We start from the raw sequence: 25,836 nt of genomic DNA on the forward strand, positions 1-25,836 counted from the left end.
GGATCCAGCATGTAATAACCAGCAAAAACTCTCCAGCTCTGCTCCACTTGTTCTGCAAGGGAACCTTACGCAAGTGCTGTTAGCAGGATTGCCATCTGCTGCAAGAGAAGAGGAGGAGGCCCGTAGGCGTTCAAGTCTGATTCCCCAGCCCCCACGTTTGGATTAACTTAAACTCTGAACTCGCGGCAGTGATAAAACACCGATTCCTGCTGGTCTTCCCATGTGCTGCTGTCTCTGCACACGCAGATGTTCTTGACTATCAGGCCATGAGCGGGTCCCATAGGCACTGGCACAAGTATCAATGCTCTAAATGCCATTAAATGAAATTAAAAGCACTTCTTGTCTAACATTACCTCTCCCAAATGACCAGTTCTTTGAGTCATGAGAAATTTTGCACTCCGCAAGCACAGTTGGTACAGGCACGGGCCTGAGCCGACGCAGCTGCCCCAGCAGAGACATCCCCGTGCCAGTGGGCTGGGAGAGCCTGGACCCTGCCACTGCCACAGGGGGAACAGGGGGTGGGTTTGAGCCCAACATGGGACAGGCTGGTCCCAGTGCTGCCCTGCTTCCTTCACCGCCAGCTCACAGCTCTAAACATCTGCTTGTCCCCACTGCTGCCTGCCTGCAGCCAGCCCGGAGGCTGCTGTGGGACAGGAAGGACGCACAAGGAACGGGAGTGGGAATATTAGCCATGGGCCAGCAGAAAGTTACGTGACTCCGAGATGTCTGCTGCTGACATCACATCTTTGACACAGAGCTTAGAGCGGGATCAGAGCTCGCTAGCTGCTGCGATTCCAGTGGATGCTCCCTAAGTCGACTGTGCTTTGAGTCAGCTACACCTTGTCTTCACCAGCTGCTTGGAGCTGGCTCTAGCTGAACGTAGCTCCAGCGTGTGTCAGCCTTGCCCACCCACGTTTACGCATCCCTGTCGCCAGGATGGCATTTTTCATTACTCACTGTATTTATTGACTCCTAAAAAATCATTTTTCTTGCTAATGCATATCAGATCCAAGCTGCTGCTCCAGGATCACCTAGAAGATAGCTCCGCTTCTCCAGCTTTTCAAAGAGCTGTGGCTGTGTACAACTTGCCCCATTTCTCATACCGGTGGCAGGACCGGAGGACTCTTTCCTGGCTCTCCTAACCAAGACTCTGTGTGGCTACCAGGCCGCGGGGTCAGCCTTTCTCTGGGAATGTTTAATTATTTGCACAAGAATGACAAACTCCAACAGAAAAAGTTAAAAAAGGTCCCTTCCAGAAGAGCTCGGCACCCAGTGCTACAGCAGGCATCTTAAGGTTCAAATCCCTTGTCTGCCTCAAGCAGGTCAAACTCTTCCACCTTCAACTGTCAAACACAAAAATTTTGGAGTTTGTGGCATTTTGGAATAGAGAATTAGTAAATATCTTTGGATGGGGAGCATGGGACACCCATAAGCCAGAGGGGTCGATGAACACAGGTGCCACTGAGCATCGCTTCAGCTAACCACACCTAGGGCAAGATCTGAGCACCAGCAGCTGAACTTACAGCCACCCTGTTCTCCTTCCCAGCGCAAGGAGCTGCCTGGTACTGGTCATACTGGTCATAGAAGTACCTCACCCAAACTGTGTCCCTTGGAGGAGTGCAGTCAGCTGAGAGGGGATTTCTGCTCCTGATGGCGTCACATGGGGGTTTGGGCTTGTGCAGCTGGTGTGTTTGCAATTAATAGGCAAATAAATGGGAGAAGCTGCAGTATTTGGCTTTCAATCTTGAAAGGAAGGGAACAACTGTCTCTTTTCACCTCTACTCCATTAACTAGTTTTACCTCTGGAGCTCGTTCCTGAGAGCGGACTGAGCACCTCCAGGAGGCAGGGAAGGCTTTCAGCAGCTGCCAGACGGACAACCAAGCACCAGAGGAACAGGCAAGGGCAAAGCCTTGCTTAAAAGCGATAAGGGAAGCAATGGAGAGCCCTTCCTCAGCCACCTGGGTCTGCACCTGCACGCGTCCAGCTGCCCCCACCACCCTGCGTCGGAAGGGTCAATAGCACTGGCAGGAGGTGGATGAGCCCGACCCGCCCCGGGCCTCGCACATCTAATTTAAGGCCTTTTTCCAGAGAGGCTCACATAAAACCCAGCGTGGATTCCTGGAGAGCCTCCCTCCGCTGCCTGGCCCAGTCCAGCCCCGGGAGAGGCTATTTATACCCCAGCAATGGGAGAGGCGGCAGGCAGCGACAGCCGCGTCCATGCAGGGTCCACCAGCCCAGGCAGCCCCAGCCGCGGGATTTTTCCATCTGCGTGGCCTTCCCAAAGCTGCCTGGCCCGCAGTAAGCAAGGCGGCTATAAACACATAACCCTTCTACTCATGGGCAGCTGCCATCTTGCCCTTTCTGCTTAAAAATCAGGTGGCTTTAGAGGGGTCAAAGCACCCTTAGCTCCATTGCCATGAGTGAAGCAGATGGCACGTGCGGCCAGGCAGTGGCTGCTGGGCCGGGGCAGCCAAAGCCGATGGCTGAGGGGCTGCACCAACCTCCTGAAACACCTTTCCATGGGCAGCTTGACCAGGCACCAGCAGCTGCCAGGATAACGGGAGGGCTGCAGAGAAACAACCGCTCATCATTTTTCTCTCCACATTCAGCCGCCGCCTCATTGGCAAGGTTGGGATCACACACCAAAATAGTCTAAAAAGACCTCGTAGGGTGTTTGGCCCCTTTCTGCCAGAAGTGGAAGGTGATGAACACAGCTCTGATGGCTGCAAACATCCAGCCAGCTACGCGCATCCTCAACAACATCCTGCCATGCTTCCAGGGTCACCAGCATTTGTCAGCACCCAAAAAAAGCTTCCCCAGGCCCCCAGCCCTGGCCACAGCTGCTTGGCTGTGATCTTTACACAACAGCTTCCAGCTGCAGCTCCAACCAAAGGCAGCCAAGGCACAGGGACCACAAACCAGCACAGTTGCGCTCCTGGCAATGCATTTTGGGCTTTTTATGGCAAAGAATTTCAGGCTTTTTCTCCTCAAAACTAAACAAACACGGTGTATTGCTGCTGCTGTCCCGCTGTGAGCTAGCAGCAACACAAAGATTGACTTGCCGGCTGGTGCAGGGTGAAACATCCCCGTTTACAACTGCAGCCCAATCCCAGGGAAGCAGCTGCAGAGCTGAAGTGCAGCCAGAGGGCCATGGGAGTGGAGGGAGGCATCTCACCTGCTCCAAGCCAGCAGCAGCACGTGAGAAAGCAGAGGTATCTTGATGCAGATACTATTGCTGTTTAATAAAAGCATCCTCCCTAGACAGCTGCCGCTGAAAGCGCTGCCAGGGCTGCAGTGGGCTGGCCTGAAACAGCCAGACCCTTGCTAAGGGAAGGAAGCAAGTTTCAGCTTTTTTTTTTTTTTTTTTCAATAATCTAATTTTACTTCTCTGACAACAACCATGTCCTAAGCTTATGGTAAGTCCCTCCTGGCCTTGAGCTAAACCAAGTGAGAAAGAAAAAAAAAAAAAACCAAATCAAACCAAACCCCACTCTGTTCCCTACATGCATTGATTTAAAGTTTTCCCTTTGCAGGCTCTCCCTCCTCTTGCCAAAGCAGAGGGCTGCATGAGGCTCCAGGACCATTGCCCACCTGGGCTCTGGCATACACCCCCCCACCCACACTGAGTGGGCAAAGCCAAGGGACCCAGCCAGGCTGGCTCAGCTGGGTACCTAAGAGGGGGCAATGGGGGTATGCAGCTCCCCATGGCCCCACCTGTGCCTCCCCCAGCACACCAGGTGCTCCCTCCGCTGCATGAACATCCCCAAACCTGCACCCTTTCTCCTCAAACCAGGTGGCCAAGGAGCAACATGCTGCTGCAGCAGCGTTCGGATGTTAACAGCACAGTTCACTGGCCCGCAGGAGGTGGGATATTTTTTTGCCAGCACTTGGCTGAACCCTTGCACAGGGCTGTGGGCTGGAGACACAGCAGAGATGCTTTGGGAGGGCAAAAAGGGGTGGATTTGTAGATGGGGTGAGACCCAGCTGGGGCAGCAAAACTGTGAGACAGAGCAGGCATTGAGGGGGAGCAGTGGGGCAGGAGGGCAAAAGGCCAAGGGGACCGTGGGACATGCACCCAGCACAGTAGTCACTCCCTTAACCACAAAAGTACAAAACTAAAGAGGGAGGAGTTCTTACCCCATCTCTATAACAATCAGCCTTCCCCCCCTGCCAGCACCTGGCTGGTGGTGGGTGCAAGAGCACCCTCCCACCCCACGCAGGGCTGGGACCCAACCCTGGTTTCTACCCAGCCACTTCACCCACTCCACAAGGCTCAGGGGAAAAGTTATTTGGATCCTTCCCAGCTCCACAGCCCTCCCAGCCACAGAAAACATCTTCCCAGGAATGGGAGATACAAGCCTGATAAGCACATGTTTTAAAACAAGATGGGGATAGGTTTTAAAGCTGTCCTTCAGTTCAGGCTGTGTTTAAACAGCACCAGGGTAATTTGTTATGTATGATGAGGCATTTTTATCAATTTAGTAACTCCGAAGCTGTAGTATTACAACAGTGTGAAGCCTTGCCTTCTCAAATCACTTTTGCTTTTGAGCCTGAGAAAACAGCTGCTTGAAATGAAGAGGGACCGGAAGAGGAAGAATTGGGTTACAAGGAAATACATGACTTCACTTCCAACTCAGAGTTGCATCACACTGTTGACAACTGCCTTAACCAGCCACGGGCCTCCCACTTAATAGCACATAGCAACTCCCACAGCAAAGAGCTAGATCCTGACTTCCCATCGCCCTGCTTCTGCTGCAGGTAGCTACCACAGCAGCGCAGCTGCGACCGCTGCTTCTCACTGCCACAGCCTTCCTTGCCATGGCACCCAGTTTGACCTCTCCTCCCTTGCAGGCTTGACACCACAGAGCTACAAGACTTGCCCTTTTCCCCGAGAAACTGAAGGCAGCAATGTATTTTTGGCAGTACAACCAGGAACAAAAACACTTCCCTTGGAGCTCGCTGGAGATACAAACAGAACAAAATCCTGCATCTTTGAACTGACACTTTCCTACAACAGGCTGAAGGCAGACTTCCCATCAGACGCTCCGTCATGCAGAAAAGCAGACGAGATTGATAGGAGGATGCAACCAACTAGTGAGGCATATTTGCACACACCAATTAAATATCCCAGTTAGCCTGGAATAGACAGGATGGCACATAATTTCCCTAAGCCATCCAACACAAGAGCAAGGCTGCGCTCACCGTGCTTTTAAGGTGCTGCTTTTCGAAACGGCACCTTGTCATTTGCACAGCAGCTGCCACACAGCAGCTCCAGGCTCGTGCCCAGGGCTCCCAGCCTCAGCATGATTCGCTGAGCAGCCAGGCAGGGGGAAGAGCTGCTTCCACTCCCACATCCCAGTTCCACTCAGTTTTAAACACTTGTGACTCCCTGGAAGTGGGAGCTGGGGGAATTAGGGGCTGCATGGCCATGCAAGCACTGCCCTGCCCATGCTGAACTTACTCCACTGAGAAGCAAAAGGCTCAAGCTAAGGAAGTGGTTACTCTCCCCTTCCTTTAAGGCTCCCAGTTTAACAAAGATGCAAGGGGAAGGGCAAGGTAACATCCTCACCTGGCCCATTAAATCTACTTCAAGGAGAGGGAGAACTGGCTCACAGTGATTTTATTTAGGCTTTGAACCTGCCTCCCTGACCCATTGGGTGAAGGCAGAGGAGCATTAATTTACACTGCTTAGATTACACCAAAGCTGTACCTCAGCCAGAAGCACAGCTGACTCAAGACTTCCTTGGGAACACTAAAGAAAATATGCACATGAAGTTCCCACAGAACTAAAATAGGGTGTTTAAACCAGACAAGAGCCTCCAAGATAACTGGGGCACACTCCGCTCCCGCCTCCACAGACAGCATCTCACTCCTCCCAGCCTGCTGCACCTATCTCAGCCCTGCAGAAGCCTTCCTCCACCTCAGCCCTCTGGCACCAGGGGCCAAACCCCAACACAAGATGGGGAGGATGCCAAAACTCTGTGGAAGCTGAGGCCTGAGGCCTCACAGATCAACAGCGAGCAAGTGGGTGATGCCCTCCCCTCCCAGGGACCTTAACCTCCTGTGCCTTGGACTGAAGTCACTAGCAGTTCTAGGTAACATCCCTGGGTCAGGCACACGGCCATGCTGTCAGCAGGAGCATACAGTGTTTGTGTTCCTTCATTCAATCCAGACTGCCACGAGGTCAGACAGGTAGAAAGCGCAAGGAACCTATTACTGTTGCATCTCAGCAAGAACCAGAGAAGCAATGGCTGTTTGCTCCAGGTCTGTCAAACAGATGCACTTCCTAACAAGGAACACAGCAGGAACAGAAGATAATACTCAGGTAAGTCTCAAGCCAAGACATCCATCTGCCTTAGGATGGGACCAGACCATTCCAACACTTCTCTCCCCAAGAAGGCAAGTACAGAAAAACCTGAAATCCTTCAACTTAGACTGAGTTCTCGTTAATCTCCTCCTGAATAGCTGTCAAATACAGAGGTAGTACCACAGCCAGGCTGTGTTGGAAAACGTAGTAATTTCACCCCCCACTCCAATGTTCTCACTCCCTGGGCTCAGAGCACTGGTGTTTAGTGCTCCATCCCTCCATCCTCCTACCTTCAACTTGAAGTGACACTACAGCTGAGGAGACTCCTCGTCTGACAAAGCAGCTCAGCCAGCACTCAATTTGAGTAGCACATATTCCATTCTGTGGGGTTTTTTTAATTAACTTTGGTATCTTCCAGAGATCGAAGTCTCTGTGCAATCATGAAAGATGAAGGTCCAACTCCGCTACGATGACACTTCTTGACCTTTGCCTTATTCCCCTCAGCCTGCTCCTGGACTCCAGTGACACAGGTAGAAACCATGTGAGGTCTGTCTGGAGACAGTCAAGTTGTAGCACACTAGGACCAGGCTATACTACTTATAGTACCAAATCCTTCAACAACCATCTTGCTGCAACCTCTCCTGCAAGTCACCCTAAGAAACACACTAGACCAAAAGGCATCACCTAGAATGGGTTTAAATGAGTTTTATTTTAGACAACCTACATGACAGATGTTTGTTTTTTCCTTTTTTTAAAACAATGCCTCCACTCCAAATCAGGGTCAAAATAAGTGAATAAAGCTCAAGATGACATCAGTCCAGTTGTTAGACATTGCCAATTCCTGGTGTTGTGCCGATGAAGAAGAAACAGCAGCCAGCTATGAAGACAGGTGATCCAAAACCATACTGTTTGATTTGTTACTGAAACAAGAGTATCAAGTGTTAGTTCAAGGTCATGACAGTCAGGAGAAGTTTCTGTAATTTATTTGTGTATTCCCTAATTCAATCTGAGCTGCCACAGTCAGGCAGACAGAAAGCGCAAGGAAGTTATTATTGCATCTTAGTGCAAACCAGAGAGCAACAGGACAAGTGCTCATGGTCTATCAGAGGATGCTGAGCATTTCTACCATCATACAGAGCAACTGCCATCACTTGCTGAGCAAGCCAGACAAGATCCTCACAGCCGTTTTGTTTGACACACCAAGTTTCACATTTCCTCTCAAACAGGAGCACATCCTAAACAAGTACTAAACTTACAATGTATGTGCTGTCTCTTACAAGAGCTGTACCAAGAAGCTAGAACAGGGGTTTTTTTGCCCACTGGAACGTCTCACTACTATTCTTTTACCCCATCTCGAAGTAGATGGGGTTATGTGAATGACAGATCCAGAAGGTCTGCCCAAGTAGGGGAGGTGCACAGGAGCTTCTGCTTAGAGGAGGTACCTTCCAGGTGACTGCCTGTTCCAGGGTCCAGGACAGACACATTGCCTCCAGTCAAGCTGCAGGAGGTGGTGTCTGGGCCAGAGTTCCTTTAGTGAGGCTACTGCCTCACGCTACAACTTGGTTCATCTTTACATGAGTTGCATACCAGAAAGCCTGTAAGAGGCTTTAGTAGATAAATTTAGCTGGCTATAAACAGGCTTCATCAGTCTGCAATGACTGGGCAAAGCAATTGGTGATCCCACACCACCAGTCTGCAGTGAATTCCCTGGCTCTCCAAATAACCCAAAACATTCAAGTGTTGGGATCCAAAGACTGTTTTCCTGCAATCACATTCCAACACAGAGTAAAGATAAAGCAGACCACAGGAGCTGCCTGAGCTCAGGCAGTTGGAGATTCAGATAGAATAAGGTTAAGTACTTGGTCAAGTACTACCATGTTCCCAAATTTAGGGCAATATTTAAACAGACAGTTCTTGCATAACAAAATAAGGGCATCAGATTAAGTTAAAGAAGACAGAACATGAACATGTAACTACTTCAGAATTAACCACCCTAGAGGGATCCAAAGTAGAGGTGCTCCATTTCAGAGGACACTGTCTTTAATAGTTTAAAACCATTACCAGTTACACACATCTCACCAAGGCAATTCCTTCTGCATTTTTTAGCCATTAAGTCACCATGAATCATTGCCATGAAACAATGTCCCCTTTTAGTGTAATTGAATAGTATACAAGGGAACTTTCAGCCACTTTGTATAATACAAAGCAGCAATTAGGCTACACTTAGATGGACTTTTAAGTTTTTAAACTGGCAGCTACTGTTCAACTTTAACAAGGATAGGACAGAACAAGTGATGCACTGAGAGCTAATCAGGTAGTTAGGCACATCCACCCAATTCAGGTCAGTACTTACACATTTCTCAATCTCTAAGCCGTCCTTAAAGAAAATCATATATGGGGTCACGCCATCCTCACGGAAGTCCAGGAGAGCCACCATACCATCTGGATTCATGTTCTCTCCTACAAAGAACTTCAGAGAAATGTGTTACTGAGACATTTAATGAGCTATTACTTTTTAGACAAGAAAGTTGTAACATCTCCTAGTTCAGTTTAGAAGTCTCCCCAACCAGCTGCAGGGATTTTGCTTTCTGCAGCGTGTCCATTTTAGTACCACATAGCTTTACCACACTCATATGAACAGCAGAGTAAGACACAGCAGGGGCCAAAGTGACCCATCTTTTAAGTCTTTAACTCCACTGCTCCTAAATGGTTGTAGCTACAAACGTAGTTAACAGCAAGCGCTGCAAGCCAAAATGAGATCCCCAAATAGTTAAGAGTCTTTCACTATCTCTCCTCCCTCTCAGAGCACCTAATACTTTCAGAGAAGGGCAAGTTAGACATCCGCAGAACGGAGCCCTCAAAACTCTCCACAAGCTAGTTCAGCAGATGAACCAATTGCAGCTTACATCTCCTTACAGCAGTACTGCAGTGATACACATTTAATTACCTGGTAGTTTTTGAAGTTAGCAAGGATGTGTTTGATTTGTTCTGCAGCCCCTGTCATGAAAGGCTTTACTCTCTCTGGCTTGTGTTCCTCAAGTCTGGCTTTGATTCTGGAAGAGGAAAAAAGCTCTGAAAACATGTTCTAGACTAAAAACTTCACTGTGCAGCATCACATCATAACAGCAGTCAGACCATTTGATTTTGCTGCCTTTCCCCCTTTCCCTCTCAAAGACCCCAAATTGTAACTTAACTTTGGTAGTGAATTAGCAGAACAGTGCCCAACACTCATATCAAGCTCATTTTACTTCTAGGATAGCAGTAGACAAAAATGGTAGCAAGCCATTTCCACAGCACCAAGAGCACAATCTATCAGTATCACAAAGCATTGTCACCTTTAATACTAACCCCCACTGAACACTGAGCAACAGAAATTATACCTTGAATTAGCAAAACATTCCATTCACACATATTATTTTTGGACATTTAAACTGTCAAGTTAGAAAAGCTTCCTGAAGCTTTTTTTTACCACTTCACCCCTGTCCACATGCACATTTGGCATAGAGGAATCCAAAAGAAAACAGCAAGGTTACAAATAATATCCAAAGCACGTGATCAGGTCCTCTACCTCAGCCAAGATAAACTTAGATATTCCAGTATCAAATCTTTACAGCTCAAGTTTTACCAAGTATTAAGACACTACTGAAGCTCACAGCCAGTATGGCAACCTGTATCAGAACTAACACCTACTAAGAATAAAGTTCAACACTGCTTTTAAAAATCTCAGCAACCTAAAAATTTCGCAATCCCATTTAAAGAAAAAGCCTTCCAATACTCACGCTTTCATGTAGTCCTTGATGTACTTCTTGTAGGATTCTTTTGTAAAGCTGGTTTCCTGAAGGTGGTGGTTTATTACTATATCAACACCAGTTATGACCGTGGCTTCTGTTCCATCTCCCTCAGGACCTTCAGCAGAGGCATTGCCACCAATTAGAGAGTCATCAATTTGACCCTCTGTCCTGGTGACCATCTAGATTTAGAGACATCAAAAAACTTAACGGCTCTGCAAAAATCTTAATGCTACCGCTCTTACACATCTATGACCTGACAGCAGGGCATGACTTCAGAGCCACAGTTAAGTGCAAGGAACCTGACTGCAGCCCCATCACAGATTTCTTAAGCCAGGCTCCTCTCCCCTTTGCTGCCTGACCAAAGCTTCATCACACCGCCGGCGCTGCAGTCCAGCTTAGCTGCCCCGGGCCCTCTCACACACCACTTGTGGCAGCAGCCAGCCCTACCCCGGCCACAGGCACCAGGCCGTGGGGGGTCTCCCCACCTCGCAGGGAAGCCAGCCCCCTCTCCCCAAACCTCCGCCACCGGCTCGGCTCCACGTAGCGGCCAGGCCCTGAGTCACAGCAGCGAGGCCTGCCTGCCTCCCCCCAACCTTCCTCAGGGCGGGCGGGCCACTCACCTTCCCCTCCACTTCCAGGCACAGGCCGTTCGCCACCTCCCGGATCTTGTAGATGTCGGAGAACATCTCGTCCTCTGCGGGGGACAGACACATAGAGGCGGGCGCCGCCGCGTCAGCCTCCGCCCTCCGCCTCCCCGCAGCCGGGCCGGCCCGCAGCCACCTTCTCCTCACCGCCCTTCCAGGCCGCGCTCCGCTCCAGCTTCCCGTTGCCCTCAAGCCCCCCCCCCCCGCCCCCCGCCGCTCCAGCCCGGGCCCCGCGGCCTCGGCCCAGGCGGTCCGTGGCCCCCCCCGTTCACTCCCCGCCCCCCCCGCCGCGGCCTCCCGCACATGCGCAGCACCGCCAGGCCCAGCGGCCGGGCCCAGGCCGCGGCTAGCCGCTTCCCCCGACCGAGCAACCGATCGCCCGCCCGTTCCTCCCGGCCCCCTTCCCCGTGCGGTGCCACCACCCTTACGGCTGATGCAGTCCCGGTAGATGATCATGGTGGCGGCGGGGGGCGGCGGCGCGGGTCTCTGCGCAGCGACCCGAGAGCGGGCGGGAGCGAGGCGGAAAGGGCCGAGTCAGCGCCTGCCGGAGCTCATATAGCGGGCACGTCCCGGCGCGTCATCGCGCACGCGCGCCCTCCTCCCTCCCTCCTCCTCCTCCTCCTCCCCCCCGCCCCCGCCCCGCCCGGCGCCCCCGCGCGGCGGTCGGTCGGTCGGTCGGTCAGTCTGCCTGTCTGCCTGTCGGCCTGTCGGCGGTGGTGGTTGGCGGGGGCCGTTAGGGCGGCCTTGGGCGGGGGGGTGAGGTTTCTGCAGCACAAACCGCCTCCCCGCACACGCCAGGAGAGCCGTGCCGGCGGGGGGGCGGCGGCATGCCTGCGCTGAGGCGGAGGAAGTGCGGTGGAAGGCCGGCCCTCCTTGCCCTCAGCCGAGGGCAGGGGGTGAGCGCGGTCTGTCGCTGTGATGGGCTTCGCTGTGCTTTGACTGGCAGGTGTGCCCAGCGGCTGTTGCCTTCTTCCTCTTCCTTCCTCTTTCACTGACCTGGGCGTGAATCTTACTCTTCAGCTCCGGCACAAGCTCAGTTTTCAAGGAGAAATGCTCCCGGGCATCTCGAGGAAACGCTGCTGCCCATCTCCCACCGCGGTCAGGGGCGCCACCACGTCACTTGCTGTGCTCACTCCATTAACAGCCTGATAAGGCGTGTATCTGCTGCCCTGACCCCCTCCGGCTGCTGCCATCTCATCTGCGGGGTGTCTCGCTATGGTCTCCATCGTCGCTCGCTGCCGAGGAGCTCCTGACACCATGCAAGGGCCGTGACACATATTCACGTGTGCTGTGCCTTCTCCAAATAAATTATGGGTTTTTTTAATGAACAAATAATTAAGAAGCTGTTAGACTCTTCCTGTTATTACTCCCTCAGATAAATCGAGTTGGGTATGTTCAGACACACCACTTCTTGCACTTGTGAAAGGACTGGTTTAGGCAGGTATATTTTTCTTTTTTTTTCCACAGATCAGTGAGATTGAGTCCAGCAGTCAGGGTCGAGATGAAAGGCAGAAGGACAGTAACACCTGGGCCTCTTTTTTCCCCCTTGCACATATGTTTCTGCAGCAGCCTGTCACAGTTAAAATAAAGGTAGACCTCCCTTGAACCCTGATTCTTAGGAGACATCGACAAAATACCTTCAAAAGACATCATGGGACCTACAATGCTTAATACTGCCAACCATCCCGCACTTGGCAGAGACACCAGGGCAGGGAACACAATTCCCTGTCCCTCACCCTCCTCAGGCAGTAAATTACTCATTGCTTTCTTTGTGTGTGCCAGAGGAGCTCGGGTTTTATCTCCTCCTCCCCTGCTATCCCTTCCTTTGCTCCAGATATCAGCGCCCTTTCCCCCCCCCCCAGATTGTCTAGCTGCTTACATAATCTAATTTAATTTATAAGTAATTTTTTGCTGTTTTTCACTTTCAGGTCTACTGCTGCTCTTTCGGACCTGAAAAGGGGGCTCCTGCCCAAAAGCTTATCTGTTTTTTTTCTAAGAGGCAGCTGGCCTGATAAAAGATAGCCCCTCTTTTTACAAAGCACAGTGGAATAAGAGCAACTTACATCTTTAGCAGTGGGCTGAGTGACAGGGGAACATTTGGCTCCTTCTCCATAGTGTAATACACAGCTAAAAACATCCAGTTAGTAGGTGTGTTTCAATTTGGTTTTATTTTTAAGAGATTGTTCTAGAAAAATTAGTATTTCTGTAGTATTATTGAAACCTCTTACAAATTCAGCAGTTGACTCAGTTTACTGGAGTCAGGGTAGAAACCGTTTGGCACAACTGCTAAGGTAGATGGACCTTCGGGTCGCTTTGCTATACTCAGAGTTGCAGCTGTGAAATGGGAGATAGTACTTAAAAATGTGTTGGTTAAATAGGTCAAGGCTCCTGTGTGAACACCAGTTTGATGTGGAGTTAAACTAAATCAATATCAAGTTGAAAAAGCTTTAAATGAGACTAGGAGTGCTGACATGACAAGGTTTTGCATCCTTTTAACTTGAGTTGCTTTTAAAACTAATTTAAACTCAGATAACACTGAATAAATCCCAGGACTAAGTTAGTGGTATTTTAATTGGTGTAGGCTTTGTGAGAAGCACTTCACTGAGGTAGCAGTGCTGAAAATTTCCTGTGATGCCATATAAACAGATAATTATGTCATGTGCTGAATTAGATTAGAAAATGCACTATTTTTAGGGTTGGTTGTCCGTCCGTCCATGTGTCTGTGTCGTCCCCCCGCAAAAACCCGCATTGTTTGAAGAAAACCTTTGTGTTCTTCACCTGCTTTATGTGCAAGCAGCCCCTTCAAGCACCTCTCACATCTAGCCAGGGTTAATACAGTCCAGAGTGGTAGGTTAAAAAGGTGGTCCCTTCACAGCAGGGTCTTTTTAGATGCTGACTGACATCTACAATGATGTGACAAGGTTTCCTGATGGTGCACCTCATCTTTGGAGATGTATAAATTCCCAAGGACTGGTGGAAGCCCTGTGTTTTTATAGATGAGGCTTTTAATATCATTTGAGGAGGATTTTCCAGGCAGGTGTCTGCAAAGCCTCCCAAGAAGCCTTTCTCATGGAAGACACATCTCAGCCAGTCGTGAATTATTGCAGTGTTACTCACTTCCATCAAATATTAGCATCTGGATATGAGTGTGCTCAGCTAATTGTGTCTTGGATTAAAATGGCAGACGACAGCTGATTCCTCACCATTCTTCTTCTAATTAAACAGTACAGTTTTCAGCCCATTGTGGCAACTCCCATTGAGCTGTATGAAAAGAGAGGAGATCCTGCCTGCAGCTAAGTCTTGTGCCAGGTGCAGTATATGGAAATAAGTGAGAGGTGAGGCTGGAGGACAGAGGTGAAGCTGGGCTGTGAAGGGATGGGACCAGTGTGTTCTAACCTTTAAGGAGACTGTGAAAGTCACGTAGTAGTGATGATATTTTACATCATTTACTGGATGTGGGGGAGAGGGTCTTAAATATATATATATGTATGTATATGTATATAACCTGGTAGAGAGAAACTGAAAAATTGAAGACTAAACAACTGAGCGGCACCAGGCGGTGGAGAGAGGCCTGGCAGGGCAGTCTGTGCCTAGTGCCTCCTTCCCCAGCGTGTCTCCTGGCACGAAGGCTCTTGCACTGGGAGAGAGGGTGCATGACAAGCCCGTGATGCAAGATCAGCTTGTGTCTTCACAAATCGGGCTGGAATTTAGGACTGAAACAGGAGCTGCGACTTTGTAGCTCCTCATTCTATCCACCCAGATGGCAACTGTAGCTCTGGTTTTGTTCAAGTTCTTTCCCCGGGGAGTTTCAGAGCAATAAAGATTTGATCTCTAGGTGCTAAACCTTCTCATTAATTGGGAATTGACTGCAGAAAACCAGGCCATCCATCAGTTTGACTCTTTCAGATGTGCTTAGGTTACGCAATATAGCCAGCCTTTCAGTCCCTGGCAATCCTTGGAGCCTTTTGGATCTTGAGCCAAAATTTGTAATTTAGCTCTCCATTGGCAGTGTACTAAGCCAGAATCCCAGATCCCAAGATTGGCACTTGAAACAGTTGATCTTTCATCATCAGCGTAGCTTATCAGGTCTGACGTATTCACAAATAATAGAATACGTTAGACTGGATTAGATAGATGCAGATATCCCAGACAAAGGCATCACTTTTTAGAATACAAGAAAGGTCTTCAGTTCAGCAACAACCCATCCTGCACTCAGAAGAAATGTAGGTGTTGTCACCCTGACGTTTGCAGTATTTACAATTCTTCCTGTTGCAGCTGGGTCCCTGAAAATCCTCTGCACCTCCCTTGGCTGCACACCCACAGCTCTGCTTTGCTTGATGGCTGGCTGCACTTCTTCAAAGAGACAGAGAGGTCACTGCACAGCAACAAAAAGCCTTTTTAGCTGTGACAGTGCAGCTCACCTAAAACCCTCCCGGGGAGGGAGGAAGAGGGAGGGCGGGATGTGTGAGGGTGCCAGGCTGCACTGCAACTCCTGCGTTTTCAGGAAAAACAGAACCGGAATTGCCAAGATGAGAGCTTTGAAGCAAGGTGCTGCCCACAGCTGCAGCCACATTTTACACTTAGTAACCTTATAAACATCCATGTGACTAAAAGAACTACGGTAGAAAGGCCTGCTCCTGTCTTGGGTCTGCTACCATTCAATGTTTCACTGGTGTGCCCGATGCTGGAATAAAGGGTGCATTCATTAAAGGTGCAGACAGCATTAGGTTGGGAAGGACCACAGGCGTATTGGAGATTGAGATTAGAATTAAAAAATGATCTTGAGACATTGGACAAATGGCCTCAATCATTAGAAGGCACTTGGACAAGGCCAGTGGGTCAATGAGCAGTCAAACAAATTTACTAAAGGAAAATCTAAGGCTTTTACACACAAAGATGCAACACGAGGTTCAAGCAAGCTCTGAGCCATACACTGCTAGAAGCTGAGAGGGAGTATGGGGGAAGTGCTGCCTGATACTGGCCGTGGTCCTCTTCCCTGGGCTTCTGTTGCTGGCAAATGCCAGGGAACGCTGAGCTAATGCTACATGCCATATGGCTGCTCTGATGTCATGCTCTTGAGTGCAGAGCAGAAATGATCAGCTACAGACCAGGGACAGAGAACAGGGCACCAGTTCTGCAGAAAAGATCTGGGGAATTGGCAGATCCAAAGCTGAACCAGAATCATAGTGTCACAGGATCGTTTAGGCTGGAAAAGACCTTTAAGATCATCAAGTCCAACCATTAACCTAGCACTGCCAAGTCCACCACTAAACCATGTCCCTAAGCACCACATCTACACGTCTTTTAAATACCTCCAGGGATGGTGACTCAACCACTTCCCTGGGCAGCCTGTTCCAGTGCTTGACAACCCTTTCAGTGAAGAAATTTTCCCTATAATCATGTCTTACGTGTTTTAAGAAAAGTCCACATCATACTGGAACACATAAGTGGTGATGTTATGTGTAAGAAACTTCTGCTGTCTTAAAGATGTGAGGGGCTGAGCTCTGTTCAGTGCTGCTAATACCTTCTGGAGCACTGGTTCCAGCTTTAGCAACGCACTTTGAAAAAGGTGTAGACTCATCAGCAAGGGTTCAGAAGAGCAGTGGGAATGAGTAGATGAATATGAGTTGTTTTATTTTGCTGCAAGGGAATTTTAGATTAGGCATTGGAAATGCTTTCCAGTACTGTCAATAGGGAAGCAAGGAATAGGCTGTCTACCAAGTTCTCTGCTGCTGTGGGCTTTTGAGAATGGAGTAGAAACCTGCTCCAGTGAGATGAGAAGGCAGGTTAGATTCACCGTGAATGAGACAGATAATAGCTGATCCTGCCCCACAACAGAGGGACAGACTGCCTCAGGTCCTTTCGAGCCCTGTTCTGGGTCACCCAATGATTCTCGGATGAACTATGTGCTGTCACTTACACCAATTTAGACTGGTTACACAAACTGGAATAAAAATAATATGCTCCTATCCCTATTCAGAATGGACAAGAGGGTTTGGAAAAATCATGTTGTCAGAGGGAAAAGGAATGTTGTCAGAGAGGAATGTGTGTGTTGTCCTCCATGGCAAGATGGGTCTGCATGGAAATCACATGTGCGCAGAGGGAGAAGCATTCCGGTTCTGCAGTGCCCGGAGCTTTAATCCTGGTATGAGTCCCTACTTCCCTCCTATTTAAATGCAATGTGGTACAGTCCTTTGACTCAGATTAGATATGCTGCAGAAAGGGCCCCTCCCATGCCAAACCTCAGGGAAAGGTGAGCAGGGTTTTAACTGCTTCTGCTTGCCGTGATCTGACTCTGCTTAATCCGCAGGCAGTGAGCCTGGATCTCTCTGCAGAGAGATCTGCTCTTACAGCAGAGTAGAAAATTTATAAATTCATCCACAAAAAAAGAAGTAAAAAAAAAAATCAGTGCATGCCTGCCTGGTTCAATTGCTTTGCAAAGAATGAGGGTGGAATTCATCCTATTTAAGCTCCACAGTAGACATGGCTCACCACTAGATCCCTTTGTTAAGTGAGCTGACTCCAACGTCTCATGGAGCAGCAGGGCCTGCTTGTGTTGGGTTTGCGTGGCAAGGTTTTGGTAGCGGGGGGGCTACAGGGGTGGCTTCTGTGAGAAGCTGCTAGAAGCTCCCCCTGTGTCTGATAGAGCCAATGCCAGCCGGCTCTAAGACGGGCCCGCTGCTGGCCAAGGCCAAGCCAGTCAGCGCCTCTGTGATAACATATTTAAGAAGAAGAAAAACACTTAGAGAGAGAGAGCTTTTGCAGCCAGAGAGAGGAGTGAGAAGATGTAAGAAACTCTGCAGACACCAAGGTCAGTGCAGAAGGAGGGGCAGGAGGAGCTCCAGGCGCCAGAGCAGAGATCCCCCTGCAGCCCGTGGTGAAGGCCATGGTGAAGCAGGCTGTCCCCCTGCAGCCCATGGAGGAAGGATGAGGGGGTGTAGCGATTCCACCTGCAGCCCGTGGAGGACCCCACGCCGGAGCAGGTGGAGGCACCTGAAGGAGGCTGCGGCCCGTGGGAAGCCCACGCTGGAGCAAGTTCCTGGCAGGACCTGTGGACCCGTGAAGAGGGGAGCCCACGCCAGGGCAAGTTTGCTGGCAGGACTTGTGACCCCATGGGGGACCCCACGCTGGAGCAGTTTGCTCCTGAAGGTCTGCACCCCGTGAGAGGGACTCCATGCTGGAGCAGGGGAACGATGAGAGGAGTCCTCCCCCTGAGGAGGAAGAGGCGGCAGAAACACCATGAGATGAACTGACCATAACCCCCATTCCCCGTCCCCCTGTGCCGCTGAGGGGGGGAAGGTTGAAGCTGGGAGTGAAGTTGAGCCTGGGAAGATGGGAGGGGTAGGGGAAAGTGTTTTAAGAGTTGATTTTATTTTCTCATTCCTCTACTCTGTTTTGCCTAGTAATAAATTAGATGAATTCCCTCTCTAAGTTTGGTCTGTTTTGCTTGTGACGATAATTAGTGAGTGATCTCTCCCTGTCCTTATCTCGACCTACAAGCATTTCGTTATGCCTTTTCTCCCCTGTTTAGTGAATGAGGGGAGTGAGAGAGCGGCTCTGGTGGGCACCTGGCCTCCAGCCAGGGTCAACCCACCACACTGCTACATAAGGGAAGAGGAGCCAGGAGAGTGGGAGGCAGGCAGGGGCAGTGTGCTCCCCAGCAAGGGCGCAGTCCCATGGTGCCCCAACATGGCCAGTGGAGTGGGACCAAAGCCCATAGTCAAGCCGGAGCTGGGATGCACAAGATATTCTACTCCGCTCTTGCGAGACCCCACCTGCAGTACTGCATCCAGCTCTGAGGCCCCCAACATAAGAGGGACATGGAGCTGTTGGAGCGAATCCGGAGGAGGGCCACGAAGCTGATCAGAGGGCTGGGGCACCTCTCCTATGAGGACAGGCTGAGAGAGTTGGGGTTGTTCAGCCTGGAGAAGAGAAGGCTCCAGGGAGACCTTACAGCAGCCTTCCAGTACCTGAAGAGGCCTACAGGAAAGCTGGAGAGGGGCTGTTGACAAGGGCATGGAGTGACAGGACAAGGGGTAATGACCTTAAGCTGAAGGAGGGTAGGTTTAGATTAGATATAAGGAAAAAATTCTTTACTGCTAGGGTTGTGAGCACTGGAACAGGTTGCCCAGAGAAGCTGTGGCTGCCCCCTCCCTGGAAGTGTTCAAGGCCAGGCTGGATGGGGCTTTGGGCAACCTGGTCTGGTGGAGGGTGTCTTTGGCTGGAACTAGATGATCTTTGATGTCCCTTCCAACCCAAACCATTCTGTGATTCTATGATACAGGGCCAGGCCCACCCATGGCTGCAGCCTAATGCAGGCGGGGAGTGACGGAAGGGCCTGAGCACAAACGCAGCTGCTGAGCCCTGGGGGAAGAGGATCCCAGCGAGGCTGCTCATGGCTCTGTCCCACACTGTGGCTGGTTTTACTGCAACTTGAGGCAAGGTTACAACTTCTATCACAGACACCTCTCTAAAGTTGAACAGCTTTTTTCTAAGGCCAGCTAACCTCTTTGCCTAATTTTTCTCCCCGAAGACATTGCGCTGAAATGTATCCTCAATAAACTTAGAGATCCCCATAGAGAAGACTCAAAGAAGACTTCCCCTCGCTATATCTCTGTGTTCACCCTCCAGATATAAGGTTTTCTGCTTATTCGGGTGCCTGTGACATACGGAGACACTCCACTAGATGGCGGGACAGGAGCCGGTGGGTGGCAAGCAGAGCTCTACTCACCTTAGCAGGGGGCCAGAGATTTTTCCACTGGTGTTGGTGTCATTCCCATATCACCTGGAATGCCCCAGGACCAGCAAAAGAAAAATTCGATCTTGGACTTGTAAATGAGCTCTCTGGGCTCCTGGCCAGTTGGATGCTGCATACAAATACCATTCTCTCCAGATAATTACCATCCCCATGTGATGAGCTAGGGTCTACTGAGTTTTTAACCATTAGAGGGACTAATCCTGCTGTGCTAAACTCACTCAGTTGCCATTTTTCAAAACAGCATTTGCTTCACAAATGTTTTGAAGCCTGAAATTAAGTTCTGCCATTTTAATCCATTGCTGCGTGCTTTTTAGTTCATTGTTATGCGGTGTGAGCTCTCGATCTTGTCAACAGAGAAATAATCATCAGAGCACACAATGTGTTAATGGTGTTATTCCTAAAATTCTGGCACTGGATTTTCCAGCAGGTAATAAATAAGGAACACACTCAGTTACATTTAGAAAGCAAACCTTGCTGCAGATGCTCCAGGAAAATGGCAGGAATAAAGGTGGCATTGTAGGGAAATGGGTAGATCAACCTTTTGGTCTCCCAGTTGTGCAAAGCATCACTTTAAAATACTGTAGGGGAAAGCAGACAACAGGACTAAAACACTGCAGTTTGGAAAACAACTTTCTAAACAGCAATCCAGTAACTTGAGTTCATAACACTTGTCAGCTGCAAATACAAGCCTGCTGTTATTTTCAAAGATCCCAAGACAGGTTTGCCATTTATTATTTTCTGATAAGGATTTTGTGTCTACTATATTCCCCCTTTCTGTGAAAATCAAAAAGGGACCTGAGTGACAAAGGATATGTTGGAGGGTTAGGAGATACCACCGAGCTTCTGTATGATTTTGAACTGCTCTGGTTTATATTGTTTTAGAAAGATCTGGCAGTACTGTAGGAACCATTATGAAATGCAGAATTTTACCGGAAGGATGGTAGAAGAAGCTCTTTGCAAATTGTCCCCCACAAATGTGCTCTGAGAAAATAAGGGCTGATCTGTTTATCTTTCTGTGAGATGGCTGATAATCTGTGAGATGGCTGATAATCTTAGGCACTTTAAGATTAGGATAGGAAAGGACCTTGAGAGGTTAACCAGCCGGTCTTCTTGCATCAGGGGGATTAGTTAGACATACACCACTCTGGGGACATGTTTGTCTACCTTGTTTTTCAGATCTCCTGATGATGGAGATTTCCATCTTCCTCTGCAGAACAAACATTTACTGAAAAAGGGGCTGGGTGCTGTGTCCTCCCATCGCCTGTGAGTGTTGTAAATATAGGATGGATCATAACCTGTATTAAAGTAGATTTAGGGGTCTGTCTGATGCTCAGATTCTGCCTCATTCTACATGGACACCTGGCTGCACAGTTTCCATATTTATCTGAAAAATCACTGTATTAGTTGTCAGTGCTTTCACACAGGCTGAACCACAATGTTCCTCACTGTTTGGTTCTTCCCTGGGCCAGTGGGCACATGGAAGTCTACCTGCAGGGCCGTCATACTGTAGGTAGAGAGGAGAAAGGGAGGAACCAGCCCATCTTGTGTATTTTTACCAAGAAGCTTTACATACAAAAAGCAGTTTAGGTAATGAATACAATTGAGGGCAGAATTGCCTGAAGTGATAATAGATACTTCTGTGAAAACGTAAGAGCAGTTCTCAGTGCTGATCAGAAGACTTAGCTGTTAACAAAATTTTAAGAAAGAAATAGAGATTAAAACCAGAAACATCCCTGCCATATATATGTCTGTACACACACACACAGACTAAATATCTACATATACATATACATTTTGTATATAACTGTTGTATGCCCAAATGTCAAATGCCATGTGCAGTTCTGGCCTCCCTATGTCAAAAGGGTACGATAAAACTAGTAACAGTACTGAGAAGAGAGGCAAGGAGCAAAATAATAGACTGGAATAGGACACACCAGCTTTAAAAAGAGATATCCGAGGTAGTGGGTATGATGGCGGTCTTTGAAATTAACACTGGCATTGAGAAAGTAAAATAGGTCAATTATTCACTGCCTGTCAGCATACAGGAACTATGGGAACATCAAGAAAATGATGAGGTGACAGGTTCAGAAGAGACAAAAAGAAGCTCCTTTTAACACCCTGGGTGTAGTTATACTGTGGAACTTACAGTTCCAGGATGTGGATGCCAAAAGTTTAGATTATCACAAAAGCAATTAGAAAGAGTCATGGAAGAAATGCAGAAAGGGCTATTAAGCACTTCTGGCTCAGGAAGAAGCCCTTCAGCCAAGGACTCCTGGAGGCCAGGGGATTTAACACTGAAATGTTGCTATAAGATTGCCATATTCTATTTTTATTTTTTTGCCTTTATGTGTCTGATGTAGGACACTGTCTGAGGCAGGAGAATGCATTAAGATGAACATTTGGTCCCATCCAGGATGGCTGTTCCATGTACAGTAGGGAGTGGAGCCTACAGAGACCACTGAATTATGGTCTGCAAGAATCCTTGTAAATGCTACCGCTGCGTAAATAAGCCACAAAGAGCAGCTGCTGCAGTCATAGCAGTCACACATGAGGCTAACAACACACCTTCCTCTGCACAGACCTGTAGGTTTTGCGGCATAAAGGGTTTGGAAGAGATTTCCTGTTTCCTTGAATCCCCTTTATTAACTTCGCAGTCATGTGCAGTCTCAGGGAGGGACATTTCTAGGAAGGAAGAGGGAGCAAGAAGGTGGCGAGCAGGCTAAGGAATCATCTCTGGCTGTTTCTCTGACCTGGAATAACCCTGCGGGGCCATGCTGAGGTGAGGGAGGACCGCTGCCCTCTCTGCCTCACCAGCTCCCAGCTATGCTAATTGCATTAGCTGCCACCCTGAGGATTTTTCCTGGTCTAATTTTGCTGTCTCATAGCTCTGACCTGGTTTTGACATTTGAAAGAGCAAGTAAAACCCTCACATGTGTCAGGCGGTTTAGCTGCCATCAGCTTCCTTACTGTTTAATGACGGTGCCCAAGTGCCCAGCCAAGGCAGTGTTGGATATCCCTGGGTAAGCGGAGGATTACAGAGGTGCTGCGGGGTCAGGCTGCTTTGTTTCAGCCATGCCAAGAAATCCCATCCAGCCTCCGCAGTCTTTTGGGCAGCCGCAGGCCCCCTCCATCTGTCTTGTTTCTGCGTTGCTCTGTAATGTAGTCTAACCCTATATTCCTCTACCTGTGGCTCACCAAGCATTAAATGACAGCAAATTTTCCATCTGGGACATCCTGACATACGTGCACACCTCAACCCACAAACATTTACACATCTGCGAGCAAGCAAAGTGTGCCGGGGGGGTAGAAAAGACATCTATGCACATCCAAAGTTGGGTATACATATTTTTCCTCTGTAAATGAAAAACCACTGTGGCCACGATGCACACAGTGCCTGTTAGGTTTGAGTTTGTTCTTTTTTCCCTAAAAGGTTATGCTGTCTTTCAATTTTGAAAAGCTTCCATGGCATGGGCAGGAGTACAGTACGCACCTGGGAGGCAACAAAGAAATTCCTGTGTGCCAAAACTAGTGTTTATCGCCACTCTTCTCTGTGACGGCAGTCGGTGCATAACCCTCCTGTCTCAGATTCTCCATGCATGGAATGAGGCTAGTTGTGTTTATCACCTGCTGTGAGGGTTGATAGAACAAATAACGATTACTCTATGGGGATAGGAAACCAGGAAGAAATCCCATTTAAATAATTAATACATACAGGAGCAAGTGAACGCGAAGAAAAGGAGGAGGCTCGGGGGCGTATGCTCTTATAGCACAAAGCAAACGATTTTCCACTGAGAACAGCATGAATATGGAAACCGTGCAACAGATGCGCTCTGCTGAATATCAAATGTATGTAAATTATTCTGCTCGTCTTTTTGGTGCATTTCCTCACCATTCACAAATGGTTTTGTGCTGAACATCCAAGCGGGAAGCTGAGGAGTTGGTTTTGGTTACAGTGGGCGTTGCAGATGCACAGTGACAGCATGCAGGGTACGGTGTGCTGGTGCTGCCAGAGCCATCCTCACCCCCCGAGGAGCAGGAAATTGGCCTCTGCTTTCAAACTCCTCTGTGGCAAGGCAAAGGGGGCGAGCCCCAGCCAGGCGCTTGAGTGATGCCATGGAGATTGGGGACAGTTTTTCTTTCTTCCTATTAATCTGAGTTTATCATCTACTGCTTTGGATGTCTCTGCTGGCTGCTAGTGCTATGTAAAGACTTGGCTTTTATCCAAAGTCCGCAATCACAGGCTTCATATACGAAATACAGTCAGTAAAAAAAACAAATCCTCCATTGGTTCATTGAACTGTTCTGCTGCTGCTGAACACAAAAGGCACCGTTTGGGTTTCCGCATGCAGTCCTGACTTACAAGCAAGCTGCTTCCCTGAGGGCCAGCTTTGCCAGAGGAACAACCTGACCACTTGTAGGTGTAACGTCTCTGTACTAATTGGAGTCTCACCTAGGCAGACAGAGGCTCAACGCGCTGTGATTTCTACTTGCAATTCTTTTTTTTTTTTTTTTGAGGATTTCACATGAAAAGTGCAAACATAAAGGCTGGATCTTGTGATTGTTGTGGCCCACTGAAAATGAAGGGCCATGAAGATTCTTCTTCATCATTTCCTTGATTTTTGCTGGTATTCTCTATTCCTGAAAACAACTGTGACAGTTGGTAGCTATACCGACCAAATGTGTTTATTCATTAATACCTTCTGTTTTGATTTAATGCAGTTGTGACAAATTATTACATTTTTCCATAGGTAGGGAAACAAAACTATGGAGATCGTGGATATTCAAGAAAGACAGCAAGAACCTGAGATCCTGCCATGATAAAATATTTCAGTGGTGCTGATGTAGGAGTTTGGTCTTCAGAGCGCTGCACAGTTTGTTTTCAATGTGGCATTTGGTCTTACAAAATGTTAACCCTGAAAGAGAAGTATGAAAAAGGGCTGAGTTTTGGACCGACAGCTGGGAAGTCCCACATCCCAGCCCTGCTGGAGCAGTGCCACTTTCTAGGGTGTTCAGGTCTAAGCTGGTAAATCTGCATTTAGAAATCAAAGTAATTTTCTTCTGATTCTCAGAGGAGGTCAGAGCTTCCTGTGATGCTCAGGTCTTGTTCTTGACACTCAATTTGGGCTTCCATCTTTGGGTTTCAGTCCCTTTATTCATAACATGTGCCTGTGGGCAGTAACTCTGACCACACAGAAGTACCCCAGAGACTCATTACTAACAGCTCAGCAGCACAGAATATGGGATGAGATCATTTTAAAGCCTCGAGGAAGAAGGCTGAGTATTACTAAGCATGTAAGAATTGCAGGCCCTTGCTTGAGCCCAGCTGCAGAGACGTGAACAGCAGCAGGCACTGCTCCAGCCTCTTTTAACTATCAGTGCGATTTCAGCCGTGTTCAGAATTTTGAAGTCCTTTACTTGGCTCTTTACACGGTTAATATGAAGGACCCACTAGCTTAAAAACCGTAACCAGGAATAGCTATGAATTTACCAGGAGGCGCAAAGGGGAGAAAGACAGATTTGTGCTATCCCCCCAATAATTCAACAATACTGTTATCATCCATATATCTATCTCAAAGAATCAAAAAATTAACACATATACAGTTTTAACTGCTGTTAGCTAATAAATAATTTTTAATATGAAAAATACGAAAGCTACAGACTGCATATACTGTATGCATGGACTTGCATATATAACTCATGGAGAATGTACTGGTGATCAGTCAACTTTAGTCTTTCAATGCAAATGTGCAGTAGAAATCCGAGAGGTAAAGACTGATGAGTGTATATGTTCAGGTTTTGTCTGGGGTGTGATACAGTAGTAATATTAAAATGACTGTAGTTGTTACAATTTTTAATCATGTAGTTTGCAAGGCAAGAGCTGTGATTCACAATACAAAGTTTTATTTTACATGTTCTGGCAAGCATCGCCATGGCTTTATTTTGAGGTAGTTCATACACAAATTCTTATGTTACTAGTATATAGTAGCAGGGAATGAAGCCAAATAATGAAGATTTGCAAAATTTTGGGTACAATTCTTTTATGATTTCCCACTTGTTTTTCAGTGCTTGCTCTGCGAGGAAGTGCATTTGAGCATTTTTAAACTAAGAAAGAGGATGGTCTGAATTATTACTGTGTTTGAACACAGTCGGCATAATATTTTAGCTGATGCATCATCATTATTGCCACTGTTATTAATTAACATGTTGAATGTCTTGAATGTATTAAGGCATAGTAAATTTGTATTCCATAGACAGGGTTTATGTTAACAAATGTTTGTGATTAATTTACAGTTGCTATAAAATACAGCACTATATTACCAAAAGTCATGATGCAT

At 48.2% G+C, this 25,836-nt stretch overlaps 1 protein-coding gene and 2 non-coding genes across 3 annotated transcripts; all 3 read right to left on the bottom strand.

Moving 5' to 3' along the window:
- Positions 1-6,148: 6,148 nt before the first annotated feature.
- LOC129201979 (small nucleolar RNA SNORA31) lies at positions 6,149-6,284 on the bottom strand. The gene has a single exon (XR_008575556.1). It is a non-coding gene; the product is annotated as a small nucleolar RNA SNORA31 (small nucleolar RNA).
- A 714-nt stretch (positions 6,285-6,998) lies between these two features.
- On the bottom strand, positions 6,999-11,329 carry TPT1 (tumor protein, translationally-controlled 1). Its single transcript, XM_054812650.1, has 6 exons — positions 11,172-11,329; positions 10,720-10,793; positions 10,088-10,278; positions 9,256-9,361; positions 8,662-8,778; positions 6,999-7,228 (listed from the first exon to the last, which is right to left on the bottom strand). The coding sequence occupies exons 1-6, from the start codon at positions 11,197-11,199 to the stop codon at positions 7,226-7,228; spliced, it is 519 nt and encodes a 172-aa protein (XP_054668625.1). The 5' UTR covers positions 11,200-11,329; the 3' UTR covers positions 6,999-7,225.
- On the bottom strand, positions 7,294-7,423 carry LOC129201978 (small nucleolar RNA SNORA31). Its single transcript, XR_008575555.1, has one exon. It is a non-coding gene; the product is annotated as a small nucleolar RNA SNORA31 (small nucleolar RNA).
- Positions 11,330-25,836: the final 14,507 nt, after the last annotated feature.

The sequence above is a fragment of the Grus americana genome, chromosome 1, assembly GCF_028858705.1.
Source record: "Grus americana isolate bGruAme1 chromosome 1, bGruAme1.mat, whole genome shotgun sequence".
Classification (NCBI taxonomy): domain Eukaryota; kingdom Metazoa; phylum Chordata; class Aves; order Gruiformes; family Gruidae; genus Grus; species Grus americana.